This window comes from Eubalaena glacialis, chromosome 3 (assembly GCF_028564815.1).
Source record: "Eubalaena glacialis isolate mEubGla1 chromosome 3, mEubGla1.1.hap2.+ XY, whole genome shotgun sequence".
Lineage (NCBI taxonomy): Eukaryota > Metazoa > Chordata > Mammalia > Artiodactyla > Balaenidae > Eubalaena > Eubalaena glacialis.
The window spans coordinates 4,409,376-4,425,404 of NC_083718.1; the positions used below are offsets into that span (position 1 = coordinate 4,409,376).

Below are 16,029 nucleotides of genomic sequence, written 5' to 3' on the forward strand. Positions count from 1 at the left end.
GTTCCTCTCCACGTGATGAACTAACTGTGGTCAACTCTCTAACAGCCAAGCCTCCGAGAGAAGGAAGACGGAATGAAGGTGCTCTTTCTGCCACCTGTACTTGTCATTTGTATCAATGGATAGAAGAAGATTCTGTAATAAAATGCAAACGTCAGCAAAATGAACAACATGAACGCATGACTGAAAAATGACTTACCTCCTCTGAATAGTGATCTGAAGGAAGAGGTGGGTAGTCACACTGCTCTATCTTCTTACACAGCGAGTACAAGTTCATTTTGTCGCCATAGAAAGGACTCTGTAACGCAGCCATCTGTAAAATGCTCCCAATGAAACTGATATAGTTACATGGTAACTTTAAGGGAGATTTCATCAAGTATATTACACTGCGGGGGGGGGGGATAATTACAAATACTTTAAATAAAGTTCTCTAGGCATTTTGTGTTTCATAAATGCCCTTTTCAGAGAATTACTGAGTAAGTCCTAAAAAGTCTTACTTCAATTTTTGGTTATTATTTTCAACATTTAAACTTCCCTAAAAGGGAGAAATGGTTAGCATATAATTATTTATACACATACACACATACGCAGTATAAAACAGTATTAGAAGAATAACAAAATAACTTAAGACTGTAAATACAATGCTATAGGAACAACTAGTATATCTCATGACTAGACAGACATCAATGGTATATATCAACCATGTAATGGTCACAATACAACAAAAATGAAACTGAAGTTAAAACTGAATTACAATCTAGCCATGGCTTGGGGAACAGAACACACAGCATTTTATTTCACACGGCAGTTTCTGTAGGAAAAGGTTATTTTGAGATAAAAAATGTCTTCTCAGTCTGAATGTTATAACTGATCCTCAACTAGTTCACCATGAATTAGAACTGCTTTTCTTTTTTGATGATGTCTCGAAAACACGAAATGTGCTCAAAAGCCCTAGGAGTCATAGCCGCTACTTCAAGGCATCCAAATGAGATTTTTATGCAGAAAAAAGAAACGACTCAAAGAATGAATGCCTTTAAAAAAGACACTATTGAATTTAACTCTATTTTAAGACCAGGTTCTAACTTGACCTGATTTCAGGTGTGAGCAAGGACTGCGGTTAGCAGGGTTACAAACTAAAAATTCAATTGAAAATGTTCGCCTCCTGAATCTTTGAACTGCGGGCGCGAGACTACAACACGGAGTACGACGCTGCCCCCAAGTCAGTCACCCTTTTCTACATGTGCTAATAAGTTTGATTTTGGAAGGACAATGTGTACATTCCCCAGACAGGCCGGGCGTGCGTGCAACACGCTGGGCCAAGCAGTGCTCCTCGGCGGGGTGGGCGTCGGCGGGACGCATGAGCTGCGAACGGCTCTCATCTGTCTGGGCCGCTGCGGGCAGAGCTTAACTCCTTCCCGGCCTGGACCGCGGGGCTTGGGGGGAAGCAGAGCGCAGAGCCGCCCGGCAGCCCTTTCCCAGATCTCCTGCAAAACCACCTTAGGAACGGGTGTTCCCCACGAAGGGAAGAAACCCCCAAACAAGGTGCATGTCCCTAAACATATAAATTTCCACTCCATTTGAGAGGAAATTTCTAGAAGAGGGGCTACAATAATAATTACATGTTTTGTTGAAATGCGAGGACACTTTATGATAAAACACAATCTTTAAAATGCCCCCCTTGAAAAATAGACTGTGTGTATAAACTATTGTCTCTCCGTGTTTGCAAAAACCCTAAGTAAACGTCCGTATATTCATTATCATGTGCCAGGAGTTCATTACAGTACTTTTGTCTCAATACTGCAGTGTTAAAAAAAAAAAAAAAAATCTGAATGTCCCCTAAGGAGTTAAACAGGAATAGTATATTTTCATGCATCTCCTGCTTTGACAGATGAAAAATGTCAACTGTCCTGTTTTTATTTTCAAGCTTTTGCACTATTCATCTGGTTCATTAGTGCATCTCGATGCTGCCCCTGACAGCTGCTCGCCCTCTCCTCCCAGCAGCTGAATTTTTCAGGCTAATTTGATCCTCCACACTGAGACGATCGCTAGAATGATTGACTTGCTCCCTGACCTCCAGGGTCCGACTTCCCTGATTAGTATTCTGGGGGTGTTGGAGGGACGAAAGCCCACTGTCTGTCTTTGGGGCTGGTGGCAGCTCTCTTTTTTTTTTGAACTGTAAGCCACCAACCTACAACCCTGGAAGGATGCAATTGCTGCACTGAACAATAAAGGAAATGTGTAAAACCTACTTTTCCATGTAAAGGTCCGTGTAGCAAAAGCACAGCATCTTGATTTTAATTAGTAAAGTCTACTTTGTTGCATATCAATTAAAACTGTACTGCTAGTTTTTTTTTTTTTTTTTTGAGGTTTCAGGAATATTTGAAAGTCTAATTTTCTGAGTTTAAAATACGTTTTCAAAAAAGGCTTCCCACTCCTTCGTTGTGAATGATAAATTCTTAGTGGGATACAATATAAAATATCGATGTGATGCTATGGCCAATTTTTTAAAGCTAAACTACTGGGCATTTTTATTGACATTCTATTAAAACATAACCAGAAGGAGATAACAGCATCAAGGTAAATTAAATCCTTAGAAAAATTCTAGTTCTTCCCAATCACCTGCATGGAGCAATTGAGAAAATGTGCTGAGCTGAAAACTAATGTTACCATGTTAAATACTGTAACTCAAAACCATCCACGACACATAACACGCATGAATGGAGGAGTGTCCAAAGAAACAATTTTTATTTTGGTGTTCAAGTATACATAAAAATGGGACACTGCCTCTCAAAGGCAAATCCAGAATGTGAAGAATTATTTCAGTTTTGACATGGGAGTCTGCTGGTCCTACAAGAATCTGCAAACTTCCCAAAAAATGCTTATTACCTCAACTGAACTTTTTCTTTTTCATTGCTAAATTTAATCTCTTTAGTGGAAACCAATTTGCTGTTTACTTTTAGGTGTATAAAGGGAAAACGGTGCTTTGATAATATTATTAGACTACGGCCTGAAGGAATCTAAGGTCACCTAAACAGGTATAAAATATTTTAAAATGTACAAAGTGCCTTTTAAACTTTACAATAACTTAATATAATCAAATCAGTGCAACACTGTTCCAACCTATTAACAGAATATAATATAGTAAGCATAAATCTCTTTTAATCTCATGTGAATACATACAAACATGTACTTTGTTCTATCACTAATTCATAACTTTTCTTAATAAAAATTACCCTACGGATGTTCTTTAAGAACATTTTTAAAATCTCTTTCTTTTTAAGTGGTCATTAGTTTATTTAGTAGGAAGAACAAAATAAACAATCTCAGGTTCCTTAATTTAAGGAAATTTGAACCTGCAATCTGTAAAATAATAATTAAAGATTATGATACACATTTTAAAAAACCTTCTGCTGCTCTACTTCCAAGTAAAGGTGGAACAATTAAAATAGATGATCTCATCATATATTTCATTTAAGTCAGGAAGACAAGAGACATAAAATAAAGAGTAAGAAATACACTGGTTTCTATCTATCCAGTTCAGATTTCCTTTGTATACCTTAAAATATGAAAATGATTCAATGTATTATTTTCCTTCATTTTATTTTATTAAAAGAGTTACTGAGATGTAGGCTAATTTTTAGTTAACAGCTTTGACTGAAAGCCTACATTCCTAGGAAAATTACCATTCAATTAAAGAAGTAAATTACAGAAGTCCCTAGCTTGAGTGTTCTCTGATACCATCACTATACAACATGAATATAAAATGTGCTCATAGCATGCTTTCTTCTATTCACCCAAACTGTCACACTGCAATACTTGCTAGAGGATCTATCTACATGATTCCATCTTCCTTTGATAAATTATCACCAGTAGAACAGGTGAGAGAGAGTTATTTCACTGAGCTTTACCAATACAAACCGTTACTCACGGAAACTAAGTGATAACCTAGAAGAATTATCTGTTTACAAACTATCCTTAAAGCTAAATTAATCTACATAAAAGTGAAAAAAAAATGTGACAAAGCTATTTAACTATGCTTTCATATTTTACATCCATTCTATTATATCTATCCTGTTATGCATGGGCAACAGTTTTTTTTTTAATAGATGTTCAAATGTATATTTTTATAAATAAGATTATACAGCAACATTATATTAACATAAAAAAATTTAAGAAATAAAACTCCCATCAAAAGGAAACAATTTAAAATTATATTAGAGGAAGTAAATGTGTAGAAATGTATAGTTACTAAATTTCATTATAAAAACAGTTACTAAGTCAATGAATTAACTTCCTCATAATTAAAAAGCTAATTCTTAAACACCACCCAGAAAAAAATAACTATATACTATTAGGATAGGGGAAATATATTCCAGTAAGTAAAATCACTTCAATATATGGAATTTATCACCATTACCTACCTCATACAGTAGACAGCCAAGGGACCAGATGTCAGATTTGAAGTTGTACCCATTTTCATGTATTCTCTCTGGAGACATGTAATAAGGTGTACCCACTGCAGAAAGAAACCAAATAAAACAAGAGAAGGATAAAAATGAAGATGCCGCTGTGCTAAGAAATTACATCCAAAATTCCAGATTTAAAATGTCATCAAAATAATTCATTAGGATCAGAAAATTGTTCTGGGGAATACTCAAAACTTTTAAATTTCCTCTTTCCTCCCTGATCCTTGAACAGCATGTTTACAACTATCCCACATTAAAAAGGGTATGGTGGGTTACACTTTATTTCCTTTTGATCAATTCAGGGAGAATCTAGGGAGCATAACTAAAGAAAAAGAAAGGAATTCTAACATGAAAATCTACTAAGTGACTCACACTGGTTTCATTTCTTGATATTTTTAAACATGGCTTGTATATCCCAAATAATTAAACATGCTGATATAATAATTTTAAAATAAATAGCAATACCTAACAACTGAGTACGTATAAATAAATCATACTAACTTTTACAGAAACATCCCTTAGAACATTGTTGTGACTCTTAAAATTACAAATGATATAATCATTAACCTTCAGTACCTTACTTACTCCCACTTTAGAAAGAATAAAACAGACTTTTGTACATCAAAGGGTTATATAATAACATATGTGAAAGGTCACTGACATCTCTGAAAAAATGTCTGAGACTATTACTACTGAGAACTTTATAGAGACAAGATACTCTGGATAATTTTGGGGTTCGCTTGTTTTGATGTGTGAGTACACTTTTCGGTTTTTTATGACCATTTTAGAAAATGTGAACATGATATAATGAATGCTAATATAATACATTTAATTTAAAATTTATTAAATATCTTAAAATAAGTAAGACATATACATTATATTTTGAAGGGTAAAAAACATCGAAGTGACTTTGGAAGTGAATATCTTAAGTCTCAAACTTAGGTGGCTATTATTCCACCATTATTTGCCTAAGGCTTTTTGCCAAACAGAAAATCAAAGTTTGAGAACAACATTTAGAAATTTTACTTGCTTGAGGCGACAGCTACCAAAACTATGCTGCTGCTCACAGAGAAAAGCACATGCTCCTTCTTCTACTAATTTTTAAGTACTCCCTAGGAGTTTACAGTAAATCTAATGAGAGTGTAACTCAGAATGCTGAACAGCGGCGTTTAGTCAGAGGCAACAAGAGGCGGCACATCAACAGTCAAAGCATCATCCTCAAAGACATCACCCTCTTCTTCCAAAAGAATGAAGTTATAACCTAATGGTTGTGTGTGGAAACTATGCTGGGCTAAAAGCTGAAAACATCATGAACCATCTATTCACAAGAAATCCTATCTATACTGGAATCCATTTTTCCTAGTAATGGATGGTCCTAGTCAGAATGGATGAAAGGGAGGTATTTACAGAAGTGAAGAAGTGAAAAAAAGAGTATGCAAACAGGAGGATAAAAGAAATTTAAAGTATGAAGTATTTGGACATGATATTAGAGGCAAACTTTAAGAAATAAATGATTTAATTGCAGCATTTCCTTTGAAGACAAACAAGTAAGTTTGCCAATTTCTCTCAGGGTGAGAAAAGCCAAGAAACTTTTAGAAATGGCTAGGTTTAAAGAATCTGTATTATTATCGAGTCAGATGAACACAAGCTCTGCAGCTTTGGGCGCTGTGGCCCCTTCCACTTGCAGTTTTCACAAGCGACACCAACTGTGGGCATACTGAACGCTCTCCATTCAAGGGGGGAGGGGTACAGTTGGAATAATAAATGGCTCTGTACAGGCTCCCGGTTGCAGGACGTGAAGCCAGTGACTGGCAGTGAGGGATGTGCAGAGAGAGGCTTCACGGAATCCACAGGGGGCGACTGAAAACACTGAGGCTTGAAGGTTCACAGTTTACCAGAAGCAAAGGTAATTTTAACCAGTAGCTCTGGGAAACCTGCTGATACATTAGGGGTTTGATGTGAGTGTGAAAGATTGATGAGAGGGAAAAAGAAGAACAAATGCTTGCATTTTACAGAGATTAGCCCCGGCATCACACCTTAACTGCCACACAGACCCAACGCACGGCCAGCCCGAGAGCCAAGGAGGCAGAGAAGCGGGATGATCAGGAATCCCACTAAACTAAACCTAAAATCTGAAAAACTGCAAGGTACAGAAGAGCCTCTTAGGGAGCTGCTGGAGGTCATTACCAACAGTTACACACAGAGTTAACGCTGCGGCTTTAAACCCAGACGAGGGTTCTCCTTCATATTACCAGCAACCGGCGTCTTCATACTAAATACGCATGTTTTGCTATTTCAATTATGTGTATCTTGCGTATATAATAAAATGGAAATCTGAGTATGCTACTCACCTCTCTGACCGACACGTAATGTCCAAAAGCGTCATTAAGTGGGAAGGGAGAAAGTCTGCCTCCTGCACTACGGTTACTGATGGGTCAGACTCATCATTAAGCGCTGAGCCCGGGTGCGAGAGGGAGGCCCCCCGCCTCCCCGACCTGCCCCCGCAGGGCGCCCCCGTCCTGCACGCCGACACTGAGCACAGGCTGGGCCCCTGCCCATGAAGGGTCCATCCTCGCCCGTCTCTACCGGGCACAGAGCCGCAAAGTTTAAGTGCCCAGGAAAATGTGAAATGCGTGTAAATGCAGTGAGACATTCTCCACATTTCAAACTTAATGAATACATGATTATTTCCTAAAAACCTTTTTTTCTAAAATTCATGACAGCTGTGTGTATTAGTGCTGTTGCCTCAAGAATGTGGTGACTTCTTAACAACTGTACAAGACAAGGGGGAGGTGCAGAGTGACATGATTAGACACTTAAACGACCACGCAAATTACTGTGCGCTGAGGAGCCTCAGACGGCAGGACGCATGATTCCACTAATCTTTCCAGAATGCGTGGCTGGAGGTAAACGGGAATATATTTCACTACAGCAGATACTTATGTCATTTTAACCTCCTGACATGAGTAAAAGTGAGTAAGAAATGGATGATAACATTATAAAACACAGAAAGTCTGATACTAGAGGAAAATTATTAACAACTGAAAATGCTATCTGACCCTTCTTTAAAATACAATAAGACAGTCATTCAAATATTAAAAAAAAATTCATTACGTTAATTGACTTATTCTAGCTATATGAGAAAAGTTTTACATGGGAAGTACTCTATTAACAATAAATACATCCTAAAATGTATCCTTAACAAAATGAAGACTGATTTTCGCAAGTTCTACAATATGTTTAAGAAAGCCAAAAAATTCTGTTAACATGCTATTATAGAATAAACTAATTAATAACTTTCATTTCATCAGAGTAAGTTACATACAACATTTTTTCAATAGTTTATAAACATTTAGCAATTTCTGCAAAGACCTGAATGAGAAAAAATAATAGAACCACTGAAGCACCTTTTTATATGGTTAGATTTGGGTTGCTATTTTTTTGTTTTGTTTTGTTTTTTAAGTAAGGGAGGAAAGGAAAAATCATTCAAAGGTCAGGAAATCTGTTTCACATGTTACCTTTGCCACCAACTAACTAGGACCACTTAAGTCCTCTTTTTATTACCTTCCTCATCTGTAAGGTGCAGTGATGAAGCAGATGAGATCGTTTCTGAGGTCCCTTTGCTCTCAAATTCTCCAGCACTCATAAAAACCCTGCAAACACCCATACAGAAAGTGCAGTGGAAAAAAGTAATATATTCCTGTTTTAAACTATTACCTAGGACAGTTGACTGAAATGTTTCACGTCAGAGGGTACAAACAAGCAAATTCAGTTTAGAAATGTTGCTTCTTTCTCTCAGAACAAACTGCAGAAAAGAAAGCTTTGAACATTCCTTGTTGGGAGAATTGAAAGGACACAATTCATCTTAAACCTCAATTTGATTTAAACACACACACACACACACACACACACACACACATGAACACATACGACTTCAGGAAATAGGAATTAATTTTCATTTTTTCCTTCATACTCTTAAGCCAGCCCAGAAATTACGTTGGCAGACTTCATGGAGAGAGGCCAAATTTACTTAATTGTAAGGAGTATTATCTGAGGTCAGTACAGAATGGCCGAGTGGTAGATCAATATTTCTTCTACAAAAGACATTTATTAAATAAATTTTTCATCTTTCAAGTGTAACCGATAACATTTAAAAACCCAGAAAATTTTCTAGTTACTGTTTCTCTGCTCCAGGCACTGTGTTAAAAGGATCACATGTGTTATCTTGCTGAGCTTTTAACACTGTTTATCAGGGCCCACACTGTTCTCTGTGCTGGGGAGACAGAAGTAAACAGGCTGAGGCCTTGTCTTCATGGGGCTCACTGGCTAGTGAAATGGGGGCTATTATGAGGTAGTTTATAAATTAATTTATTTTATTTTATTTATTTTATTTTTGGCCGCATTGAGTCTTCATTGCTGGGCGCGGGCTTTCTCTAGTTGCGGCGAGCGGGGGCTACTCTTGGTTGCGGTGCGCGGGCTTCTCGTTGCAGTGGCTTCTCTTGTTGCGGAGCACGGGCTCTAGGTGCCCGGGCTTCAGTAGCTGTGGCTCGTGGGCTCAGTAGTTGTGGCTCGCGGGCTCTAGAGCGCAGGCTCAGTAGTTGTGGCGCACGGGCTTAGCTGCTCCGCGGCATGTGGGATCTTCCCAGACCAGGGCTCGAACCCGTGACCCCTGCATTGGCAGGCGGATTCTTAACCACTGCACCACCAGGGAAGCCCCCGAGAGGTAGTTTAATGAGATGTTACTACTATTATCTTGCTGTAGAGAGGACGCATAAGGAAGTCAGGTAATTTGCCAAAGATCACAAAGCTAGTAAGGTGTGGATGTAGAATTCAAGCCAGGTCGTTCCGTCCCTTGCATTTAAACAGTTATTTCATTAAAATTGACGACTGTGAAATAAGACTGGGAAAAAAAAATCTGTATCTTTCCAAATTAAGCAGCAGAGAACTCTTCTACAAGTCTCAGCATGTACACACCAAAGGCCAGGAGTGAGGGTCAGGGTTCAGTGCTTCTCTGCAGCTACTCTGTTTCAAACAGATATTGTTATGGTAGCTGAGAGGTTAAACATGCACAGTTTACAATTAGATAATAGCTTCTTCCCAGCCTGATTATTTAAGTCAAGAAAGGACTGCAAGTTAAAAATAAATCAGTGAAAGTAGTCTTTAATACTGACCAAGCATATGCTGCCTTTAAGGCTCCAAACCACGCTGAACTATGATGGGGTACACGCCAAGGAAAGACCCACAGAGAGGTGCTAGGGAAGGTGTGGGAAGGACAAGCACGTGACCGCAGGTGGCATTTGGCACCAAAAATGAAACTGCTTTAATGCCTGGTTCAAGAACACTAATTTTCCAAGTTGTAATCAGAGGATATATCACACTTGGAAATAGTGTGGGGAGCATCAATTGTACACTCAAGAGACTCCAGTGTGAAAATTCTGATGCTGGTGGAACGACGGCCATGCGTTTACTCAGCTGGCAACATTACAAAATCAGAGAACCATTGTCTCATTTTGAAAGGGAAAGAGGAGTTCAAGCAACCCTGTAACGCAAACAACAACGACAACAACAACACAATTTCCCCCCAAGAGGTTTCAAGTATTTGTCCAGCACAAGGACCAGTATCAGAGCACCCTAGCCAGCTCTTTGTAAAAATCTATTCCATCCTCGGGAGGTACAACAAGCATATATAATAACTAAATCACACACGTACATGCAAAAAGAAAACTACCTTTGCTCTTCCGGGAGACATTAAGAAAGCAAGTAAAATGCCATATTAGAACATGATTAAGCTGTTTTTTGTTTTTTTTTCTCCTTTTCACTAGAGCAAGCCATCAGACAGGAAACACTTCATTGTAAATAATAAATGCAACTTTGATGCAAACAGATTTGCTTGAATAGCAGATAACTACCCTTAATTACTTACATATACCTTTGGAGTACATAATGTGGTTATATTTTATGGCAGTGTAATTTTTCTAATTAAGTTTTGTTAAAATTACTTTCTATCTCCTCCTATATTTCTGTCCATGAGGAGGCAAGGCACTCAAAAGTAAGACTGGTACAAAGGACAGACGACCCTTGAGGATTAAATAAGCGTTTGTAAATAATTAAAAAAAAAAAAAAAGAACTGTTAATAAACTAATAGTAATGATAGAAAAGGACTTGCTTGCAAAACTTACATGAATGCAAGCGTGGTATTTTCTCCCTTGAAAAGTAAACACATATCACTGATGAAAGTCTATAATTAAAAATGGGAAATTTTAACGTTAAGACATCTGTCTAAAAAAGCAAGTGCTTATTAACTTCAGTACCGTGAACTTCCGTTAAAACCTCTGACTTTTAAAGCATGCCACCTTACCGGGCTTTAGAGGAGGACACCAAAGCCTCTCCAGCCGTCAGGGCGACCAATCCGGGAGGCGGGCAGCACTTTGGCCCCTGGTGCTATGCCGTGAACGTCACATCACACGGCAAAGGGACCTGAAGCTAGGGAGACTACCCTGGCCTGTCCGTGACATTTGCAAGGGCAGGGGTAGGGGAGATTCCAAGTGTGAGAGGGTCTCCACCTGCCACTGCGGGACTTGAAGATGGAGGAAGGAGGGAGAAGCCAATGAGGGCAGCTTCAGAAGGTGAGACGCAGCCTCGGGAGGACACAGGAAGGAAAAAGGGGCCTGGGTCCGGCAACACCGAAGACCTGGATTCTGCCAACAACCCGGATAAGTCTCCCCTCGAAGCTCCGGAAAAAAGTGCAATTCTGCAGACGCCCTGATGTTAGCCGGGTGAGAACCATGTTGGAATTCTGACCTACAGAACTGCAAAAATAATAAACCTCTGTTGTTTTAAGCCACTGCATTTGTGGGAATTTGTTAGGGTAGCAATAGGAAAGCAATACAAATGCACTGACGATTCACACGTCACGCGGGCCAATTCCACGTGCCGAGCCAGCCACAGGCCAAGAACCCCGCAGGAAACGCTTGTGGTCTAAAGCATCCTCGACCTCTACGAGTTCACTGGACAGTCTGGGGATGGGATGAGGTACATTCTTTGAGGGGTTTTTTTTGGGGGGGGGTAGAAGCCAATACATTTACCATAAGAAGAATAAAATGATGATCTTTTATCATTTAAAAGAGCTCTGGTTGTTCCCTAACTGAAAAGGACCCTAAACCAGGTAATCACAACCACTTTAAAGATTTGAATTAGAGATGCAGAAGAGAAAGCAGTTCATGTGCGACATGGCACTCAGTCCACAGCTGGTGTTTGAAGTTTGGTAAGTAATAATTTTTATTATAAATGTTTTAAATTGGCCAAAATAAGGTCCCTATCACAAGTACATCCAGGAGGGAAAATTACAGATTTACTGATCAAGAGAAAACTCACCAGGGATCAATACTCTAGCGCACCTCATGAATCATTCTGGATTTAAAAATAATCTCTCTGCTCAGAATCTCCTAATTCAGAATGATGGACACTCCCTAAGGCTATCCATGGCTCCCTCTTCCTTCCCCCCAGCCACACAATCCCATCAAGAGAGCTAATTACCCTTCAGGTGCAATAGCTACAAATATGTCACAAAAATAAACAAGGAGAGAAGGAGTACAAACCACATAAACAAATGAATGAGGTATTTTTCCTTCATCTCATGGACAATGAAGGGGGACAACGCTCACCTTCACTGTTTCCGGTTCTCCTCTTCCTGAACACCTGGGAGAATTATTCATCCACTCCTTTAAGATGGATGCGGCCATGAGACTTGTTGTAGCCAATAAAATACGAATGGGAATTAATGTGTTACACTCAAGTAGAAAGATTTAACTAAGAGCCAGTAAGTGACTCTCCATGATCTCTTCGTCTCATGAAGATCACACAAGACTGAAGCCCCCTGAAATGCCAAGTGACCACCTGGAGGGAGGGCGGCCACCGGGACCCACACGGGGCCCACAGCTGATTCCGGGTGACCAGAGAAATAATACGCTTCAGTGCTAAGCAACTAAATGCTGTCACTATTTCTTCCTGCAGCATAATCTAACCTATACTTACTGATATATTTAGTTAAATCCATCCTTTGATGTGTAGCCTGTCTCTAATTCATTTGATCAGTACGCACTGAGCATCTATTATGTGCAATGCCCTCTCCTACACATCTGAGATACATCAGAGAACCAAAAACATGAAGATCCCGGTCCTCATGAAGCTTCCATATGGCTGAGGCAGAAAGACAGAAAGTACTAAGCATAATAAGTAAGTAACACAGCATGTTCGAAGATACGAAGTCCTAAGAAAAACAGAAAAATGAAAACAGGATAAGGATCAGGAATTCTAGGGATGGTGTGGGAGTGGGGTCAGGTTCAGTATCAAATAGAGTGCGCTCAGTAATCCCCACCCTACCCCCTACACAACATGAAGGAACAGGAGAAAATGTGCTTTAAAACTGCTTGCAAATAATAAATGCTGTGCACATATTCATTGCTACGTTTGCTGTTGATATTTAGTAGCCGTGGACGATTCCTCTGGGTCATTATCACAGGAAATTAGGGCAGTTTGATATGGTTTGACTAACAATCATATATTTGGGTTATTTTAAAATAATCCAAGGTGACATGAGAAAAATTACACCTTGACTGCCATGTTCCTACTTCACAGGTTTTGGTGAAGTTTTAGTTTTCAGTCTAGAAGAGCCACTTCCTCAGAAATATCAGCCCCAGTTGCTGGTAGACAGAATGGTTGTGAAGAAAGACTTCCGTCCTGTTTACTTCTGAGTCTTGGGCGTGCAGAACGGTCAAGTGCAGGATGGGGGCAAATTGCACTTTCACCTGTAGGCCCCTCAGCTATGTGCACAGCGGGATAAGGTAACCCCGATGGAGGTATGTAACATCAAGTCGGAAAACAGTGGCAGAGTCAGGGAAAACGCCACAAGGTCCGCATACAGCAAAAACATACAGTGCCGGGTGGGAGAGGGACCGCAGACTAGGGAAGCTCGCCTCACCGGTTTCCAGGTGCAAAGCCCGTTCGCCTCCTGTGCCTCAGTCTCCTGGGCTCTAGAAGGGGAACAGTTTGCATCCATGGCTCACGTCCGCCTGCGAGGACCTCAGGGAGCTGAACGGCTGCAAACTGTACGGAACAGTCAGGCACGTTACTCCCCACCTCCAGGAGCACACGCAGGTCTGTAAATGACTGCACTACGCACTACGTCTGACCGACCGAACTGGCCAGAGAGCAGGACAGGGGAAGGTCTACAAGGAGAAGGTGGAAAAATGGGAATCTGTCTTTAAGTAAATGGAACAGCATGAAAGTACTGTAAACACAGACTAATGTTCTCCCAGTTGCAGGTTATCACCCATTAATGAGTTGGGAAATCAATTTACTGGGTTGCAAATACCATTATTTTTAGTAACACAAAATAGAACAGACAGCATCAGAATGCACTGCAGTTACAGCAGAGAACACTGTCGCATGGAACTCGTGCTTCAGTTATACGCAGTTAGGTCCCCATGGGGATCACGGTGTTGCTGGGGCAGGGGGCGAGTGGGGGGGACTATCAAGAAGTCTGACGGCCCCGTATCTAGACGATCAAAAAGCTTGACTCCAGAGAGAGGAGGAGTCCTCATCACAAATTTTAAAGATATATGTAGATATAGATATAGATACATGCACGTAACACATTTTCTAACATCTGTTACATTTGTAAGATTGATAAACAATATGAAAGAAAACAGCAAAGCTTACACCTAGGAATACGTGTAATCCTACAACGAGTCTCCCAGCCACATCCTCTGTCCCAATCAATACAAAAATGCTAAATGAAGATCTGACTTAACATAAGTGCATGTAGAAAACAAAAGGGAAGGGGACAAAAACCAAAGAACCTTCTAGAGCTCAGATCAGACAGGGATAAACTTGGTGCTCACTGGGCTGAGGAGCACAAATGAGGTAGCTCTGGGCAGCACATACTAAGAGGCCATCTAGGAGCCAAAGAAGAAACTACCAGGACAGAGAAGGCCCTGAGGAGAGGAGGCAACAGTGGGCGTGATGACCCCAAGGAAGACGGAGGTTTGTGGCTCGGTCCTCACACAAATCAGATTATGTGGCTGTCCTCATGCCAGCCCTGCAAAGCTGGCCCTGTGCTCGGAATAAGGTGTGAACCTCCCCTCGTGTGGCTGAGGCCCTCCTGCACCCTGACCCAGCAAACCTCCTGCAGGAGAGCACGTCCTGCAGCAGCCCCTTGTCTGAACTGCTGCTGGTCAGCCTGGGACATTACTCTCCGGGGACCTAGTATAGCCGCTCTTCTGCATCCTTCTCATCCCAGGTCAAACACCACCTCCTGGCAGGGGCCTCGCCCTTTCTGAAGTGCTCCCTCCACTAGTCACTCCCTGCACAGGCTAACAGATCATCTTATTCCTTTGTTTGTTTGTTTATTATCTGTTCCCTCCCGCCACCAGGTGAGAGCCATGTAGACAAGCACTTGACCTGTTCAGGCTACGTTCCTATGCCCTGGAATAGCACCTGTGTCTTTGAATGAATCAGTTCAGGTATTTCAACAGAATAAATAAATTTCACATGACTTCCCTCTCCTCTTCTCCCCACACCACTGTCATGTTAACATAAGCAACTTAACATTTATACAGCAACTTACAGTGTTCAGAAAACATGTTTGGGGGCTTCCCTGGTGGCGCAGTGGTTGAGAATCTGCCTGCCAATGCAGGGGACACGGGTTCGAGCCCTGGTCTGGGAAGATCCCACATGCCGCGGAGCAACTGGGCCCGGGAGCCACAATTACTGAGCCCGCGCGTCTGGAGCCTGTGCTCCGCAACAAGAGAGGCCGCGACAGTGAAAGGCCTGCGCACCTCGATGAAGAGTGGCCCCCGCTTGCCACAACTAGAGAAAGCCCTCACACAGAAACGAAGACACAGCACAGCCAAAAAAATAAAATAAATAAATAAATAAATAAGTCAGGAGCTCATTAAAAAAAAAAAGAAAACATGTTTGCATTCATTTTATCATTAGGTTAGGGGCTGCTTGACATAGGACGGTTATTACCCACATTTCCATTTTTAGAAACCAGGAAACTGAACCTGAGAAAAGTGAATGAAGGGCTTGATCAGGGTCCTACAGAAGAATGGGCAGGTAAATCCAGGTGTCCTCCGTTCTGTCTCACGTTCAGAACAAGGCAAGAGGAAAAGCACGGCGGATATCATGAGGTAGGTGGGTAGCCAAAGACGGGAGTGGGCCAGCAGACACCGACCTAGAGGACCCCAAACGCGAAGCCAAGGACTTTTCACGATATTCTTTAGGCCACAGGGAACAGTCAAAGATTTGGAGGAAGTAACATGATCAGATAATGTCTTTGGGGAAGGAATATTACAAACAAGGGAGGATACTTTCCTAGTCCAAACATGAAGCTGTTGTGGATTAAGGAGGACAGGACAGAAAGTGGAGAGACTGGGAGACACTGTGTGGTGGGAGCAGAAGAAAAACTAAAGGCCTCTGAGATTTTTTTTTTTTTTTCCAATTTTGAAGAACTGAACATGGTCTGAACATCCAGCAACATCAGATTTAGTATCTGTAATTTTAA

The 16,029-nt window shown here is 40.8% G+C and overlaps 1 protein-coding gene across 3 annotated transcripts in view; it reads right to left on the minus strand.

The window, feature by feature from the left end:
- The window catches only part of NEK7 (NIMA related kinase 7), a 145,621-nt gene that overhangs the window by 24,332 nt on the left and 105,260 nt on the right, over window positions 1-16,029 (minus strand). For all 3 annotated transcript variants that reach the window (XM_061185268.1, XM_061185267.1, XM_061185269.1), the window contains exons 8-9: window positions 4,419-4,513; window positions 197-310 (exon numbers count right to left, since the gene is read on the minus strand). In XM_061185268.1, the coding sequence (XP_061041251.1) occupies window positions 197-310; window positions 4,419-4,513 (209 nt within the window). The remainder of the gene's footprint in view (window positions 1-196; window positions 311-4,418; window positions 4,514-16,029) is intronic.